Consider the following 19,920-nt stretch of genomic DNA (forward strand, 5'->3'; position numbering starts at 1 on the left):
ATACTCCAGGGCAAGCTTGATAGCCACCTCCCATTTCTCCCCCCATTGCTCAGCTGGTGGGGGTTGGGAGTTTGTTATAAAACAATAGTAAAGAGTCCAGTAGCACCTTTAAGGCTAACCAACTGTATTGTAGCATAAGCTTTCGAGAACCACAACTCTCTTCGTCAGATGCATTGACGCATCTGACGCAGAGAGCTGCGGTTCTCGAAAGCTTAATAATTTTTAAACACATCATAACTCAAATATAGTCCTTTTGTTCAACCTTCTTTGCATTTACCTGACATGTTTGTTGGTTCTTCTGCCTCTGAATTTCTGTCATGCTCATTGAAACTTTGATCTGTCTGTGAAACATAAGCGATGGGGAGGTGGGGTTAGGGAGAGAAGTGGCTTTTTTTAAAAAGCAAGGCAAACTGCTCCCATGAATGCCTTTTCAAAGCCTCATTTAGTTGATTTAGCATACAACTGCTTTGTTACATACCTGCAGTTGTTCCGGCTGTGTGTTTGAGTCTCCAGTGCTGTTGTCCTCCGTATCATCAGCAAACAAATCAACTGCCCTGAAAAGCAAAATGGACCAACAGAGAAATGACATATGAGGTTGAATAGGTACCTCCTTTACCATGAAGCAGAGTGAGACAGCTACCTCGGGTCAAGGTTTTTGAGTGCCACTGAAAAACAGCAGGTTTCCAGTTATTTATTATAATTTATTATCATTTTTTTCCAGAATGAAGTGGAACATTTGTACTTTCCCTCACAGGCACCAGAATATCTTGGGTCATCCTGATAACGTTCAATCATATATTTTTGTCTCCAGAAGGCTCTGTCAATTTCACCTCCCCAAAGATGAAATTAACAAACCCTCTGAGGAGTGATCTCTGCCAGCTCTGTCTTTTTAAACTACCCTAGTGCAGAGAGGTGAAATTGACAGAGCCTTTAGCTCTGTCTTTTTAAACTATACTTCCCGGTTAACATTGTGTCTCCCTACACTTGAGCGCCCCCATGTACAATGTCTCATGTAGACAGACTCAAAGAGAAAAGGCCCAGCATGCATTTAGAAGGAATAGGATCACGTGCCCTGATACGAGGTTTGCCTTCTATTTTCAGGAATGTTAACGTTGCATTCTTAACTGCTGTTGACACATCCATTCTGACTGTGTTAATTATGCACTTGAATTCTGTAGCCTCCCACCTTCCATCCTACTATCACTGATCATCTCCAATGAACTTTAATGGGCTTGGAAACAGTTGAGGTTTAGCAGGCTTTGGAACTGTAAGGGATTTTAACTTTTTCTGCATTTCTTGTGTCGTGTTGCCATGGTGACGAGTTATCCCCCCTCTCTCTGACAAGTTATAAAGACAGCAGAGATGCCATAGCCAAAATAGTTCAAGGACTGGCATTGTATTTTCAAAAGTTCCTTTTGCCACAAGTCTTGATTTCACTTTCTGTTACTTCTTAGAATGCCACGAGAACACGCTGGCAGGTCCATCTGGGATCTTAACCCACCTTCTGTTTTTGTGCACTTGATTACATGCTACCAACTAACACAGCTGACAATGTCTCCCCCCGCCCTTCTCCATTTTCTTCCTTCTCTAACTTCCAGATACTGAAATATTGGCCTTTCATTTGTCACTTGTGGTTTCATCAACTCTCATTGCCTAGTTTATTGTACAGAGTTTGGGCGATTTGGGTCCCTGTTATTCAGAAATTTTTATTCCAATGGCAAAATAGAAGAGAGTCCAGTAGCACGTTTAAGACTAACCAACTTTACTGTAGCATAAGCTTTCGAGAATCACCATTCTCTTTGTCAGAATCACAGTTCTCTTCATCCAGTGGGATTCCACATTCTTTTGATGATTTCTCTGTCTCTGAACTGTGCATTTTTAGCTGCTTTAGACTGTACTACTGCTTTGTAATTTAATTTTTTAAAGCCTGTATTGGCCAAGTCTTTGATTTACATTAAAAAAAATTAAAAATGAAACTACCAACATCTTTCTGCACTGGTCCTTCATTCATCTTAAGAGCAGGAACAGCAACTTTCCACCCTCCAGTTATGGACAAGAGGGCAACGTTCGGGACAAGCAAGTACAATTCTGGTTAAGTGGCAATTCTACGTCATTTTTTCCCTAATCATACTTGCACTTTCTACAGTGAAGTTGGCTGTTCCAGCTCCTGTCTGGACTGCTCAGGTCACACTGACATTCCACCTTGCAGTCATGTACCTGGCTTGCTTAGAAAATCACCTGTTTGTGAGAATACTATAAAATTCAGGAGGAAGGAGGGAGGTGTCCAGTGGGGTGCCGCAGGGCTCGGTTTTGGGCCTGGTACTTTTCAATATTTTTATCAATGATCTGGATGAAGGGGTAAATGGGCTACTCATTAAATCTGCTGATACCAAAATGGGAGGAATGGCAAACACCCAAGAAGATAGAGTTAAAATTCAACAAGACCTGAATACTCTGGAGAAGTGGCCGGTTGTGAACAGGATGCAATTCAACAAAGATAAGTGCACAGTATGACATCTGGGCCACAAAAATGTGAAGCACAAATACAGGCTGGGGGGATACACTTCTGGGTAGTAGTATATGCAAAAGAGATCTTGGAGTAAGAGTGGACTATAAACTAAATATTAGCAGTCAGTGTGATGCGGTGGAAAAACAGGCAAACTCAGTCTTGGGTCGTATCAAAAGGGTCATTGCATAGAAATCGCAGGAGTTCACAGCCCCTCTCTATACTGCCTTGGTCAGGCCACACCTGGAGTATTGTGTGCAATTCTGGAGGCCTCACTTCAAAAAGAATGTGGACAAAATCGAGAGGGTGCAGAAGAGAGCGACGAGAATGATCAGGGGTCTGGAGATTGAGCCCTACGAGGAAAGGCTGAGGGCCTTGGGATTGTTTAGTTTGGAAAAGAGGAAATTGAGGGGGGACATGATTGCTCTCTTTAAATATTTGAAAGGCTGTCATTTGGAGGAGGGCAGGGAGCTGTTCCAGTTGGCAGCAGAGGATAGGACTCGAAGCAATGGGGCTAAATTACATGCAGAAAATACCAGCTGGATATTAGGAAAAACTTTGTCATGGTAATAGTAGTTCAAAGGTGGAATCAGCTGCCTCGGGAGGTGGTGAGCTCCCCCTCACTGGCAGTTTTCAAGAAGAGGCTGAATGAATGTGTGTCAGGGATGCTTTAGGCTCTAGTCCTGCATTGGACTAGAAAGTCTGTACGGCCCCTTCCAGCTCTGTGATTCTGTGATCATTTCCTTGATACGTACGCATTTCCAATTGAAATTTCTAGGGCATCCAAACTCCGGAAAATCTCACTGTAGCGTTTCTTGTTTTCAGCTCCTTTAACCTGACTATTGAGACCTGGAAAGGAAGAAAAGGATTAAAGAGCAATTGCAACGACACCTTGTTTCAGCAAAGAAATATTGAACCTAACCATGCATACCACATCCTGCCCCCTCCTGTCATGTTAAAATTACACAGGGGCTCTGCCATTCTTTTGAAACTGCAATGCATAGAAAACTGGACCATTAGCAACGTGGATACACTCCAAATTTCACTGGAGGCCAAAGGATATTCTGACTGAGGAGAAAGGCAACTGTAAGACTTGCTGAGCAGTGGGGTTGGCTCGCACTACAGGTGAAAAAACCGCTGAGACTTCTCTATAAATAGTATATCCGTCTTCCCCCTGTGCAAGAGCTTTTCCAGATGACTAGAAACGTTTTGCTAAACTGGATACAGCTCTAGTTGCATCATCTTCTAACGCCATGCATGCCATGCCTTATACTTAGAATTTTCCTAACTCCACGAGTGCCTGTTTTTATTGCACTGTTTTTCTGACTTGTACCTGGATAGCCCAGGAGAGCCAGATCTCAGAAGCTAAGCAGCGTTGGCCTTGGTTAGTAACTGGATGGGAAACCTCTAATAAAGATCTGGGTTGCAGAGGCAGACAATGGCAAACCACCTCTGTTAGTCATGAAAACGCCACCAGGGGTCACTATGACTTGAGGGCAGGATTTCATTTCATTCCCATGTTATTACTATTATATAAAGGTAAAGGTAGTTCCCTGTGCAAGCACTGAGTCATTACTGACCCATTGGAGGACATCGCATCACGATGTTTCCTTGGCAGACTTTTGTTATGGGGTGGTTTGCCATTGCCTTCCCCATTGCCTTTCCCAGTCACTTTACCCCCAGGAAACTGAGTACTCATTTTACCTCAAAAGAATGGAAGGCTGAGGGCCAAGCTACACATGACGAATGACACTTGAACAGCAAGTGTATTTCTCCCTGTTCACTTGCCCTCCACTCAATCCACTTGCCGTTCAAGTGTCATTCGTCATGTGTAGCTTGGCCCTAAGTCAACCTTGAGCTGGCTACCTGAAGCCGGCTTCCACCAGGATCGAACTCAGCTCATGAGCACAGCTTGGGCTGCAGTATTGCAGCTTACCGCTCTGTGCCACAGGGCTCTTATGTTTATTATATATATATTTTATACTATTCCTACAGCAATGATAAATTTTGTAATCTGCCTTGAGTCTCAATGAGAAAGATGGACTATAAATAAATGCAATTAATCTGTGGAGGAGAGGGATAATGGAGTGTACACAAATACATTGCTAATTAGCCAAGTACATAAAGAAAGGTAAGAGTAGAAAGTTCCACTATTTTTAGGGTTGCCACTGGGTAATGGGCAATCTGCTGCTGCTTCACCCATAGAGACCATAGAGATTTGTGGGTTTCCTAGAGCATCACAGAGTCAGTATGATGGCACATCTGGGTTTTGCCCAGAAATATCACAGCATCGGCAACATCATTTTCTTTCCTGCTGCCACTTTGTAATGGCCTGGCAACCCTAGCTACTTCAGGAAGATAAAGAGTTTAAGAAAAACATACAGCCTCCTGTGCATCTTTCCTCAGAAGGTCTCATGCCTCCTAAGGATATCTTTGTCAACCTGCTGGATTCCTGTATTTTCTCTGTTATTCTGTGTTCATTTAAGCCTTATTTTGGTTTTTCCTTAAAATACAAACACAGCACCAAGTTCTTCCATAAGGAGAGTCAAAACACTACCCCTTTCAGTCTCCTCCTTTCAGCCAAATTAATTACTTCCCGATCTCTAATAGGATACTAACCTCATTGTACCTGTGAATAAACAGTTAATTGTCAGCTCTTATTAGGGGGGCTTAACAGCTGCTTTCCTACTGTGTAATAAAGTAATTTGTTGCATTCGAAATCGAAATGTAGCAGTACATTTTTTTTAAAAAAAATGAGCAGTGATTTCGGCTTGCTTGCAAAGAGAATGAAAAGTACTTGATCCCCTTCCCCCAGCTGATAATTAGCCATTTATTCACGATCGCCCCAAGAGAATTAGATAGCTGGAACAGAACAGAAAGTAAGCCATTGGGTTAAAAACAAAGGAAATAATGTGAATATACAGGTAGGGTGGGGCCCTTTGCTGAAGATGGTTTCCTTCCTTTGCTAGGTTTTTCCCCTTCACCTGCAGCTTCCTCCTTTCCAGGTCAAGAATAGAGATGGGCATGAACAGCAATACAAACGAAAAAAAGCCATGAGCATCCCAATCAGCTGTTCACAAACAAGCTGTTTGTGAGGGCCCATTCTAAACAAACAGGTGGTCATTGCAAGCCTCGTTCGTTGCTGTTCGTTGCTGTTCATCAAGCCAGACAATCTGGCACCTGCAATCAATTCCCTTGGCAACCAGAGCCAGGGACTGCCTGAACTCTGTCTGAACTCCTGCTGTTGCCCTGGAAACCCCAATCTAAGCCCAATTTAGCTTGATAGGCAGGTCTTCCTTTCAAGTGTGGAGCTCCAAATTTGTTACAAGGAAGCAAAGAGCAGGGAGGAGGGGGGCTCCCAGCTCTGGTTTTCCAGACAGTGAGGGAGAGATAGTTGCTGTTGGCATTTTGAGAGTGAGACAGGGAGAGTGCATTTTCTTTCTGTGCTTGAATTTTCTTTCTGTGTGGTGGGATAGGGATCTACCTCTTCAAGTTCCAGGGCTGCTGCCAGGCTCTGGGCCAAGCTATTATTTATTACTGGTACCTTTCCAGCTGCCTGCTCAGGTAAGGTTTCTGGGAGTGGTGCGGTAGGGATCTACCCCTTCAGGTTCCAGGGCTGCTGCCAGTCTCTGGGGCCAAGCTATTATTTATTATTGGTACATTTCCTGCTGCCTCCTCAGGTAGAGTTTCTGAGAGTGGTGCGATAGGGATCTTGATGGCTGGAGGAGAGCCTGCTGGCCCCCACGAACAACAAACAACGAACATGTTCGTGAACAGGTCATGTTCGTCAATATTCATTGTTCGTGGATGGCAACGAACAACGAACACCATGTTCGGGTTTTTTTTTCTGTTCGTGCCCATGTCTAGTCAAGAATACCTTTCGTAAAAAGAGGCAAAAAGATTTCAAAGCAGGAGGAGGAGTGAGAGATGTTCCTTTGGAATACGGTCACAGAAAACAAGGGGAAAGGAAAAGAGACTCTCAAAACACATGGACGCAAACATGCACACACATACTTATGTATGCACACTGCTTCCTCTTTCCAGTCTTCTCCAAATGCTCTTTTAGCCTCCAGATCTTGTAATTCCTCTGGCATTCCTCAGGTTCTTTTTCAGCTCCCTGTGGTGGCAACCAGGACTCTCATCTCCCTGCCCTTAAACTCAGCTGTCTTCTTGTGACATCATAAATACAGCTCAACCTCACTGTGACATCAGCAGTGCCCAACCAACCACTGAAAGAGGATTTTTCACTGGTATCTCCAACCACCAGAAAATCCCTCCAGATCCTACAGCCATATTACCAACATGCACCTTATGGGGATTCCTCCTCCAAAGCAGTCATTTTTTCTATGACTGATCTCTACAGTCTAGACATCAGTTGTAATTCTGAGAGATCTCCAGGCCTCATCTGGAGGTTGGCCACACTAGAAGAAGTAATTCTTCAAATGACAAATATTTTTGTGGAACTCACTGTCTTGAGATATGATTTTTGGCTTAGGTAAAGGTAGTCCCCCTGTGCAAGCACTGAGTCATTACTGACCCATGGGGGGACATCGCATCACGATGTTTTCTTGGCAGACTTTTGTTATGGGTGGTGTGCCATTTGCTTCCCCATTCATCTACACTTTACCCCCAGGAAATTGGGACCTCATTTTACTGACCTTGGAAGGATGGAAAGATGAGTCAACCTTGAGCCGGCTACCTGAATTCGGCTTCCGCCAGGACTGAACTCAGATCATGAGCAGAGCTTGGACTGCAGCTTACCACTCTGCGCCACGGGACTCAAGATGTGATTTTTGGCTTAGATGGATTTAACAAATGTGTGGACCGGTTCTATTACTGGTTCTGAGCTGTAGTAGCTGAACATTACTATCTCACTCTCTACTAGCTGCAGATATGTACATTTAAACTGCTGAATTAAAACTGAGAATGAAGCTCAAGACAATGCATTCACCTGGAGTGAATCAAGACCTAGGCTTCCTGTCTCATTAACGCTGATTTCTCCACACCCACTACCCCTCTGCATACACCACCGGCTATTGTCATTCAGCATCTGAAATCACTCCACTCTCCAAGATACAAGGTCAGATGGACTCACATTCTAGCTGTATCTGAAGAAGTGAGCTGACTCACAAAATCTCCTACCCTACCCCAAATTTTGCTAGTCTTATAGGTGCTACTGGACCCTTGCTCTTTTCTACCGCTACACTTAACCCCGTTTAATATTAATTCTGTCTTCCAGGGGCACTTGTACTTCCGTGAATTCTACCAGAGAATTTTTAGCATTACTAAACTATAGTTCCCAGGGAGCTTTGACAGTTAAAGTTACGTTTGCAGCATAAACATGGTCAGATTTTTTTTTCTTTTGCTTCTGCAGAAATATGTGGGGGAATTCTAATAGGCCTTTCCTTGCATGCATTTCAGGTCTTTTAGTCTATAATTCACTGGCAAATTACAAATGAGAAAAACAAAATGAGACACCGTAGGCATGCGCTCATGAAATAAACAGAACAAACTCTCCTTGTTCTCTTTCAGCCTTCCCCCTCCCCACACAGGATGTGGTTGCCTTAAATGAAGGCTTGCTTCACAAAGGGGCAGGAAAGCTTTCTTGCTGGAGAGGAAAAAAATAATCCAGCGCCTCTCGATTCATTCTGACCCATCAACGTCTCACCTCTTTGCCTCACTTCTGAACTATGTGGATTTTATTTGGGAGGCAGCTAAGAGGGAAAAGATGAACACTTGAGTTCAGTTTCATTCTTGCAGTATCGGCCTGACACGCCTTAACAGGATCAATCATGCTAAACCTTCCTTTTGTTCACAGGCATAGATGATTCAACTGAAATCCAAACCTTCTCTGGACTATGAGTGTTCACTGATCTGAGCATCAACGAGCAGTTGACTTCAAAATTCAGGTCCAAACAAGGTGATACATTTTGACGTGAGTCACATCAGAACTCATGTCAGATGTTCCTTCCAGAATGGGATTGCCAGCTTTTGAGTTGGGAAATTCCTGGGGATTTGGGGATTGAACATGGGGAGAATAGGGTTTGGGGAAATGTGGGACCTCAGCAGGGTATAATGCCATAGAGCTGACCTACCAAAGCAGCCATTTTCTCTATGGGAAATGATCTCTATAGTCTAGAGATCAATTGTAATTCTATAGTCTAGATATCTATTGTAATATTAGGAAATCTCTAGGCCCCACCTGCAGGTTGGCAACCCCCCCACACCCAGTGGAGGAGAAGGGGGGCGGCAAGAGCCCAACGCTGGCACTCCCCTCCCTGCCACTCTGTAAACATTAAACTGCAAGGACGCCTACACTTCCCATCAAACCTTGAGGTAAGTGGACATGTGTAGAACTCGAGTAACTCGTCTCGTTTAGTTTGCCTCTCAGACAGATGACAGCTTCTGGGAACTAAGTTCCCATACACACCAGGACCCAATTCAAGTTGGAACTGTCACATGGGGGAAGAGGCTTCAGCAATGCTCATTCTCCCCAATGCTGTCTTCCTGACCTGAAATGGCTGCTTGGGGGGACTGTATGTTCACTGAATACTGCATGTGCATCTAATGGTCCTATTCCCCTGGTGGAATCAGGGATCTCCTACCCCGTTCCTATTACTGAGCTGTGGTGGGAGAGAATTTTTTTTAAAGTAGCATTGTGTGTGGTGTCATATTACTTTTGTTTTTTAAAAAAGAGGAAGTGACATAAGGTAGGTCTAGGAATCACCAGAAATCCTATGGTTTTACCAGAGCAATTCCTAGAGCTTCCTATGTCACTTCTGGTTTCTTTTTCTGGAAGTGATATGACCCCACAGCCAGCACCTTTGCCCCCCCCCCGATATCCTTACCAGTAGCCTTCCTATCAGTTTAATGGCCACCAGGTTGATGGCATGGCATCACTTCCAGGGAAAATCCAGAAGTTCTATCAGTCCTTTCTAGGAATTGCCAGAAACTCTATTGTTTTATCACAGAGTTCCTGGCAATTCCTATAAAGGCATGCCACTTCCATGTTTTCCCAGAAGTGACATCATATCATCACCAATGGCTGTTCCCCAAAGTCCCCACCCCATACCTATCCTTGTGCCAAAGTCCACATCCAAATCAGACCCTGGCACACTTAGGAACTTAGTTCACAGCTACTACCATCTGTTTCCGAGAGGATCAGGGTCAGATTGGACTATTCTGGACTCAGTTCGATTCATGGGGGTATTGTCTAGTTTGAACTCAGTGCCTGGGGTTGCCAGCCTTCCTCTTGGGGTGGGGGAATCCCATGCTGCCACTTGTCATTCCCCCCACCGCTCACCTGGCTGGTAGGAGGGAAGTGCAGGGAAGTCCCCAGAGCATGTGATGGTGCATGCGTGCTCTGGAGGCCTCCTGCTGATGTCTCCAACACCTGGCTGGCACCCCCGCCACCCACTTTGAAGGTAAGGGGGTGGCAGTGCCACTTTTAGAAAGCCAGCTTCTACATTTTGTTTTTTCCATACTTCATTTATAGCCAGAACCATAAATGAAAGTAACTTATTCTTATTGGTACAGTCAGTCTGTCTTGGGCTGCTCAGTGCAGACGATGGGAGCATCACTTCAGCCACTTGCTTACCTGTCCTCAGTACCGCCTGCTTATTTTCACCCTGGCCAAAATTAGGTTTGCCAGCCATATTCTTGCAACCAGCGGAAGTCTGGAGGGTGGGTACAGGGGGACACTGTCAACCGATGGCTACGTAACTTCTGGGAAAACCCCAGAAGCAAGATCAGTCTGCCTCAGGAATCACCAGAAACTCTGTGGTTTTACCATAGAGTTTCTAAAAGTGCTGTTAGCTGACAATGATTTTTTAGATTCCCGCCCCCCCCCTGCTCACTCTGGCTGCTTGAGCAGTAGCAGGAAATGGAAGCCAGGGGCAGGAACCTGGCAGCCCTAGACTGACCCATATAATGGCAAGGAGATTAGCCCAGGGGTCCCCAATCTTGTTGAGCCTGTAGTACTTTTGGAATGTCGAGAACTGGGAGTAGGCAGGTGAAACTACAAAATGGCTGTCACAGATGGGAATCACAAAATGGCTGCCATGGGGCCTTTCACCAAGGCCAATCACAAAATGATGGGAGGCTGCAAGTTAAAAATATCGAATGATGGAGACAGCTATTTCTAAACGGGTGTTTTCTTGTAGATACAATGGTGATACTTCTCGGGTTTTTCTGAAGCACTTCCTGCTCTAATGGTGAAGAAAAACCAGTGTTGTCTCTTTGCTTTGGGAAAGAGATGCTTTATTGAAGAAGCAAACTGGAACCCCTGGAAAATGACTTGTCACTTTTAGCAACCGAAAACACCTGCCTGGTCTCTGGAACAGAAGAACACAAAACCTCCTCCCCCCTAAAAGCTCAGGGGAAATCCCTTATGCAAATTGTGGCCATTCGAAATGGCATGCCTAGGCAAAGAAGAAAACTTCTATTTTTACACACCCCATTACCGATGGAGCGTTAAAGTGACTTGAAGTCAATTATCAAAGAAACGTCCTTCTTCAATCACATAAAAAGTACGCGCAATCAAATCAAGATAAGAAAGCACACACACACCCCACCGAAATGACAACAATCAAGGAGAATAAAGCAGATGCGAGTCTGCTAAAAGCCAGGCCTAGCCAGAACTCTCTTCCAAAGTCAGAAGGCCTTAATCATTCTTCTGCAAGTAAGCTAACCAGGTGAGCCTCTCGGGCCAAAACCATTACGAAAGGAGCAGGCCATGACTGAAAATGTCCTGACTCTAATAATCAACTGCCAATATTCCTTTGCAGTTCGTATCTATTATTTAGTGGTCCTGGAGATGCCAATTATACTTCTGCCTCAGGCAGATTCCTGACAGCCAGTTTGGGGTAGCGGTTAAGAGCGGCAGGACTCTAATCTGGAGAGCCGGTTTTGATTCCCCACTCCTCCACTTGAAGCCAGCTGGGTGACATTGGGATAGTCACAGTTCTCTCAGAGCTCTCTCAACCCCACCCACCTCACAGGTTGTTTCGTTGTGGGGATAACAATGACATATTTTGTAAGCCACTCTGAGTGGGCGTTAAGTTGTCCTGAAGAGCGGTATATAAATTGAATGTTGTTATTATTATTCTTTATCTTTATACATCAATATTTGATCCCTTATGACTTGGTGTAATATACATGGACTCACACTCTTAAAAAAAGACAAATTAGATCATCCTACCCTCTCGGCATAAATATTATGGATGACATTGGTTGGGTCCAAACATGGTTGCCAACCTCCAGGTGAGGCCTGGAGATCCCCCAGAATTATTATTTATCTCCAAGTGACAGAGAACAGTTCCCCAGGAGAAAATGGCTGCTTTGGAGGGTGGATTCTATGGCATTATATCTTAATCCTGCCAAGGTTTCTCCCCTTCCCCAAAGCCTCCATCTCCATGAATTCCCCAGCTTGAAGATGGCAACCCTATGTCCACAGTCCATACCCTGTACTCTTGAGAGTAACAGCTACCTGTGATATGCATAGATCAAGTTAGCCATGTTAGTCTGTAGTTGCAAAATAGCAAAGAGCCCAGTAGCACCTTTAAGACTAACCAAATTTAATGTAGCATAAGCTTTCGAGAACCGCAGCTTTCATGCATCTGACAAAGAGAGCTGTGGTTCTCGAAAGCTTATGCTACAATCAAGTGGGCTAGTGTTAAAAGCGCTACTGGACTCTTTACTATGTGATTTCCTCATTTACTATGTGATTTCCTCATTTTCCACACTCATGTGACATTTGATTTACATTGCAATTGTGGCATTCATGAAGAAAGGACTTTGGTAGGGTTACCAGACTCCCAAGAGCATTGTTGGGGGAGGATACAAGCCCATTGCCATCACAACTACTCATTAAGTACGGAACATTACTAAATGCAGCCCCCCAACTACAAGTAAGAAGTTATGACGACATAAAAACTGCAGACAAGAAAGCTCTATTCATATTAATAGTATATTATTTACTTTAATTAATTTATTTATTTTATGGCATTTATAGTCTGCCATTTTCACTGAGACTCAAGGCGGATTATACAGTGTGAGATTATTACAATCAGTATGAAGGACATTTCCATACAGTGTCGACATTCCCATAAACAATGCCATAGGGTAAATAAACACAAGTTTACAAAGACATAGCATTAGCAAAGAATCCAATACAGAGTTGAAGAAATGCTGAAACAGAACATAAGCAATTCTAGGACTGACATTAGACATCATGAAGCACAGATAGCTTATAGGAGCACATATTTAAAACAACAGGTAGTACATAAGGCAACATAGTGGTGAAGTCTATGGTCGTTAACTCATTAGCAAAGCATCTGAGAGCCCCTCCCTACAATACAAAAGCCTTTTTGAATAATTTGGTTTTGCATTGTTTGTGGAAAGATAGGAGAGTGGGGGGTCTCCTCACCTCCTCAGGCAGGCCATTCCACAGGGAAGGGGCCACCACAGAGAAAGCCCGTGTATGGGCTGCTGTTGATTTCGCCATGTGTAGGGAGGCACCTTCAAGAGACCCTGTTCAGATAAGTGAAGCTGCCATGGAGGAACATAGGGAGGGAGGCAGTCCTGTAGGGCGAAATCAACAGCAGAGGTGGTTCAAACCTGACTGAGACTTTATGGAGAACCTGTTTCTCTCATGTCTTTGTTGCTATTACAGTACGGTTCTCTTTAAAAAAAAATTCTGGACACTTATCACACATAGTTGTTCTCATGGATGGAGGAGAGCTTTTTGCTGTTGTTCTTGCTTCTCCCAGTAAGGAGGAAGTATTCCTGTCTGATGGCTATTTGTTGTAGGGCTCAGTGGAGCGGAGTGGCTGTGGCTCAGTGGAAGAGTCTCTGCTTTGCATGTAGAAGGTACCAGGATCAATCCCCAGTATATCCAGTTAAAAGGACCAGGATTTAGAAGATGTGAAAGACCTCCACCTGAGGCTCTGGAGTGCCACTGTCAGTCTGAATAGGCAATGCTGACCTTGACAGACCAATCGTCTAATTCAGTATAAGCCATCTTTGTATATGTGTGAATGCGCACACCACATTTTAAGAGCCTGGAGGAGAAATCTAGCGTCTGGGATTTCAGACTCAGGGTGGGTGAGAAACCAGAGGACAGAAGGGAGCTGCCTAAAATCCATTTTTTTAAAAGCTCCAATTTTTAAAATGCCCAAGTTCTATCTATCTATCTATCTATCTATCTATCTATCTATCTATCTATCTATCTATCTATCTATCTATCTATCTATCTATCTATCTATCTATCTATCTATCTATCTATCTATCTATCTATCTATCTATGTTTGTTTGTTTGTTTTTGTCTGTCTGTCTGTCTGTCTGTCTGTCTGTCTGTCTGTCTGTCTGTCTGTCTGTCTGTCTGTCTGTCTGTATGTATGTCTGTATGTATGTATGTATGTATGTATGTATGTATTGTGGAAAAGTTAAAAGACAGAGCAAAAGAAAGAAAGTATAAACCATAATAAAAAGACAACTACAAATAGCCAGGAATGGCCTACAAATCAGTCTACAAGGTGAAAACAATAAAAAACATAATAGGCATATTATTAATCCATTTCAGTTTTTCGCCTGCAACACTTCCTCCTTTATTATCAATCAGCTAGTGGTCTCGTTAATATCTTTTTTCTGTGTCTCATCTTCTTGATATCTCAGAACCTTTTTCTTAAAAATCAAAACCACAAATCATTAATTCGTTTTTCTTTGTCTCTCGTAAATAGTCCATAAAGGGTTTCCAATTTGCCATGAATATAGAGAGTGTTTTATCTCTAATTAATGCCCAAGTTCTAAATGCTATTTTGTAGATCACCCCTTTGCAACTGTATGATTCTTTGCAACTGTATGAATCACTGGGACCAGGGGTCATTTTGTAGAAAAAGAGCTGGAGGAACTCATTAGTATAACTCATTACCATATGCCACATCCCTCACCAGCACCGGAAGTGTATCATTAGCATAGCTGATTTGCATATGCCACACCCCCTGACATCACCTGTCCTGGCTGTTTTGGACACAATCCTGGCCATTCAGGGCTGAAATTGGGCCCAAAATGGTAAAAAGGGGCTGAAAATGGCCAAAAAGGGGCCCAAAACGGTTAGGATCGGGCCGCTGGAAAGTGGGAGAGTGATCCACCACCTGTCAGAGGCCCGATCTGGGCTGTTTTGGCCCTAATCCAGGCTGAAATGAGCCCAAAATGGCCAAGGGTCAGGTGGGTGGGGCCACCTGACATGTGACCTCTTTGAGGAACTGCCCAACTGTGTTCCTGCACGTTCCCCCTTAAAATGAGCCCTGACTGGGACAGATATTTACTTTAAAATGAATACTAAGGTTGGCAGGATGCAGAATGCCACACCACACACCAAATTCTGCACAAGGCACCAAGGATCTCTTCCAATGCACTCCTGACAGATACTTGCCTATAAAAAAATTGTTGGGGTAAGAGTAAATAATACAACTCCAGGGAGCTGTTTCTAATGTTTAAACTAATCTTGTTTAGATTTATATCTCATATATTTCCATAGGTTTAAGTATCCCATCTCGCCCTTTCTGACTCATTTGTAAAACCAAGAATACAATTTTTACATATTTTCCAGCAAATTAAAACTTCAGAAATCCAAAACCAAATTTCCCCCCAAAGCCTCTCTTTCTATTCATTTTACCCACAGGATTACTTCCCTGGTCCAATCAAACTTTCATCTTGGCTGGGCTCCCACGCTTTTCCCCTTCAAACTTGATCATGTCCCTAAACACACAGTTCATTGCTTTTCTAGAATCATTGCTCTTGGATTCCCTTCCCACAAACCAAACAATATTATTGAACCTCAAACCGCAACAAAAATAGCTGGAAGCCTTGGCTTTGTAGAATGTCTTTAAGCAGAGTAATGTAGCTCCTTGCTGTTTAGAACAACAGGTCTTTCTCCAGTACTGAGACTTTCTGTCAAATACTTCCTTCTGTCTTTCCTCTCTATTAGAGGCAGGCACGAACCGAAATATGAATGAAAGTTCGTCATGAACCAGGCCGGTTCGTGGTTCGCGAACTAGCAGTTCATCAGAGCCCATTTCTGATGAACCGCCATGAACTTTAAGCCAGTTCGTTTGGTTCATTTTTTGGTTCATCACTGCAGACAGCCTGGCGCCGATCAATTACTTTCCTAGGCAATGGAGGGAGGAGCTTTCTGCAGACCTTCTGCTTCCCCAGAAGAGACGTTTTCACAACCAGAAGTGACGTTTTCACAAACCAAACAAACCTGTTTACAAACTGGGGCAAGTTCGTGAAAGTTTGTGGTTCGTGGTTCGTGAAACACGACAAACTACAAACCGCACAGTTTGGAATTTTCCCGGTTCATACCCACCTCTACTTTCTATCCATCGCTTATCAGGGCTGCTTCCCATATTACAAGATCTCTAGACATAAGCCATTCCTGCCAGGTTAACTACCTCCTCATGATATTCAAAATTAAACTGCAATAAAACAGCATATTTATTTAAAATTTACATTGTATTGTGTGCTCTTCAGACAGTGTGGAGCAATGGATAGGATATTGGTCTTGGACTTAGGAAGATCTGAGTTCACTATGTGATCTTGGGTCAGTCACTATTATTCAGAGGGCCTAACTACATGTTACACTTTCCCTTGGGTCCTTGTAATCCACACACACTGGTAAATTTCCCACTGGGAACTCAATTCAGGGTCGAATTTGGATCAGGATCACAGCATGCAAGGAGAAGGGAGTTCAGTCTTCCGTTCATGACAGTCCTTTACCTGAAACAGCCCCAGGCAGACACTATCTGCCTAGTTTTGACATTTGCCTGTCTGCCCCAGGTAAATCAGTGTCCTCAATGGCCCTGATACCACAGCCAAGCTCAACTATAGATCAAGACGGGTAGCCGTGTTAGTCTTATAGCAGTAGAAAAGAGCAAGAGTCCAGTAGAACCTACCAAAATTTGTAGTAGGGTATCAGCTTTCATGAGCCATATCTTCAGCTCCATGTGGTACATGCATTCACACATCACACAAATTTTGTTAGTCTTATAGGTGCTACTGGACTCTTGCCCTTTTCTACAAGCTCAACTATAATAATTAACAATTAATTGAATGCTGATAGACCTAATATAATCAGTGACTTCTTGGTTATGTGTTTGATATAAGCAATTCACAATTGCTTAGTTACTCTGAGAAGCTGTGTTTAGTTACATTAGATGCTGACAGCAAGAATTCAGAGCTCTGCCTCAGATATAACAGAGCATAAACAAGCATTGTGTATGTTGGACAGAGGCAAAGGAATGCTTAAAAGGTAACATGCTCAGACAATAGCTTATTCTCTATGGTCACACATGTGCAATATAACAGGAGCTGACTTTGCACTTCAAAAGGTGACATGTGTACTAAAATTTCTGTGACATAACTGTGAACCAATCATATTATAATTAATTACACTGATGTTCTGATGCTATAAAAGTTGTTCTGCTTAGGGGAAGGTCAAAGGAAACCATTTTTGCCTAAGGTTCTCTCTCCTCTTATTGGATTAAAAGTTTTAAAGACCACTCCCTCTACTCCACTTTTGTGTCTAATTGGATAAGGCGTAGAAGAGCTGACTATAGCTTAACAGCCTCAATGACAATATTGAGGGTCCCTGGCCCTAGGGAGGCCTGCCTGGCATCGGCCAGGGCCAGGGCCTTTTCGGTCCTGGCCCCAGCCTGGTGGAACGCTCTGTCTTATGAGACCAGGGCCCGGCAAGACTTGTTAACATTTCGCCGGGCCTGTAAGACGGAGTGGTTCTGCCAGGCATATGGTTGATGTCAGGCAGTGCCCCCCCCCTAGGCAGGGGCGGGTTAAACTATAGGCCCTCCCATGTAATGTTGTTGTCCATCTTATTATATTTTGTTCTGGGAAGAACTGCTGTATGGAATGTCTAAATCAAATTATGTGCTGCCTTGTTCCTTGCTCTATGTGTGTGTGTGTGTGTGTGTGTGTGTGTATACACACACACACACACATATATTTATATAGATGTAATTTTAATGATAATATGTAGTAATTTTATAATTTTTAACGATCGCTGAATATTTAATTTAATTTAATTTCTTCAATTTATAGTCTGCCCTCCCCACACAAGTGGGCTCAGGGCAGATCACAACAGACTTAAAATACACCACACAACTAATCACATCACCATTATAAACATAAATAATACATGTCATTCAATTAAAATATATACTACAACTATATAAATACGAATATAAAAACAAAGAATATGGCAGCACGAAAGTATTTTACAGCAACTATGTGAAGGACAAGAGGTGACATTGGGCGGGAGGACATAAGATTTTAACCCCCCCACCAAAGGGGGGGCACCGCCTAGCATCGACCATATGCCTGGTGGAACAGCTCTGTCTTGCAGGCCCGGCGAAATGCCAACAAGTCCTGCCGGGCCCTGGTCTCGCATGACAGAGCGTTCCACCAGGCTGGGGCCGAAAAAGCCCTGGCCCTGGTTGACGCCAGGCAGGCCTCCCTAGGGCCAGGGATCTTTAACAGATGTTTATCGCTTGAGCGAAGGGTCCTCTGGGGCTTATATGGGGAGAGGCAGTCCCACAGATACGACAGTCCCAGTCCACTTAGGGCTTTGTAGGTTAATACCAGAACCTTTAACCTGATTCGGTACTCCACCGGCAACCAATGCAGCTGGCGTAACACTGGTGTTATGTGTTCCCATATTGGCGTTCTGGCGATAACCCGCGCTGACGCATTCTGCACCAGCTATAATCGCTGGATCAGGCTCAAGGGAAGCCCAGCATAGAGTGCGTTACAGTAGTATGTTTTAAATTGTGTTGTTATCCGCCCTGAGCCCGCTGACGTGGGGAGGGTGGAGTATAAATCTAATAAATTACATTACATTACATTACATTAAAAAATGGCTGGGAAATGATCTCCATAATTATGCGCTATGAGTTTCTCCATGTCCCCTTGGACTTTATCAAAGAGATTACATACAAATTCATACAGAGTCACTGAATGCTTGCACTTGCAGCCCAAGTTTTTTCGGCCGCAGAAAATGGTGTAATGGATTCTGAAGCACGGGGAGGGCGTATGATTGCTCACAGCCTCACCATAGGAAACTTCTGACTCTTGCATAGCAATGAATGTGCCATATTCAAGTTCCCCAAACCCAGGCGACCTTATCTGCATTTTATGCAAATTGCAATTTATGCAAATAGCTAATTATGCAAATCGAGCAAATTAATTGCTATGCTATCTACTAGTTGCTTTGCATCTCCTGCTGTAAATTACAACTAGAGACAAAAGCAAAGCTTATCTTTGAGAAACAAAGATCGACCAAGGTTAGGATGGCCAACCTCCAGGCAGGGCCGGTTCCAGAGTCCCCAGCACCTGAGGCAGCTTAAGGGTTGCCTCTGTGCGCGTGCATGTGTGTGCACTGGACTGCGTGATGACGTCACTGTGTGTGATGTCATCATGCAGAGCTGGGTGCATGCACGGGGGACCTTCTAGCCCTCCGCCTGGCCCGCAAAGCAACTAAACAGGAGGCTGCCTGCTCGCTGCCCCATGCTGCTGCCGCCAGCACATGCTCCTTGCCGGTGGTGGTGGCAGCAACTCCGTGGCATGCGCCCCTGCCTCCGGGCCGGCGCCCCTCTGGTGCCTTAGTGCCCTGAGGCAGCTGCTGGGCCAGCCTTAATGGGCGGGCCAGCCCTGCCTCCAGGTGGGGTGTGGAGTTCTCCTGGAATTACAACTGATCTCCAGATTTAAAAGATTGGCTTCCCTGGAGAAAAGTCTGCTTTTGACTCTATGGGATTCTACTTTGCTGAGGTTCCTTCCCTCCCTAAATCCCACCTCCCCAGCCTCCTCCACCCCCAACTCTCCAGAAATTTCCCAATCAGGAGCTGGCAACCTTAAGCAAGGCCCTGTGCCCTAGAGTCTCTGGCTTTGTTCCTCTCGCACTACATGTCTCTGCATCTTAATGTGCAACTAGAAGTTCTTATGCAGGATGTTCTTGTCTCTTTTTCTCCCAAGTATTGGGTTTTGGCATTTGCAGTGCCATCTTAAGCAGAGTTCCGCCCTCCTAAACCCATTGACTTCAACAGACCTAGAAGGCTGTAATTCCTCTGGTAGCAGCTTTCCAAGCCTATTTGGGCTCTCCTTTTTTATGCAAGCCATTCCCCAGAGTTCCTGTATGTCTGCACAGGCCTGGGTCGGCTCCATGGTGAATTTGTGAAGGAAGTAATGTTTGGTGACCCCTAGCTTGGCTGCGTTTGATTTGCTAACGCTCCATCTAAAATTAGTTTCCATTTCTAAAAAACAAAGATTTTCCTAACACTGGCTACTATCAAGGAACGACGGAACCGGTTTGTTTCTATTTCATACATTAATCAGAATCCTGCAGA

The 19,920-nt window shown here is 44.1% G+C and overlaps 1 protein-coding gene across 2 annotated transcripts in view; it reads right to left on the reverse strand.

Moving 5' to 3' along the window:
- Positions 1-19,920, reverse strand: part of GMIP (GEM interacting protein) — a 91,743-nt gene that overhangs the window by 40,725 nt on the left and 31,098 nt on the right. For both annotated transcript variants that reach the window (XM_055003687.1, XM_055003688.1), the window contains 3 exons: positions 3,262-3,355; positions 479-554; positions 278-341 (listed from right to left, as the gene is read on the reverse strand). In XM_055003687.1, the coding sequence (XP_054859662.1) occupies positions 278-341; positions 479-554; positions 3,262-3,355 (234 nt within the window). The remainder of the gene's footprint in view (positions 1-277; positions 342-478; positions 555-3,261; positions 3,356-19,920) is intronic.

Source organism: Eublepharis macularius, chromosome 19 (assembly GCF_028583425.1).
Source record: "Eublepharis macularius isolate TG4126 chromosome 19, MPM_Emac_v1.0, whole genome shotgun sequence".
In the NCBI taxonomy this organism is placed as follows: Eukaryota; Metazoa; Chordata; class Lepidosauria; order Squamata; family Eublepharidae; genus Eublepharis; species Eublepharis macularius.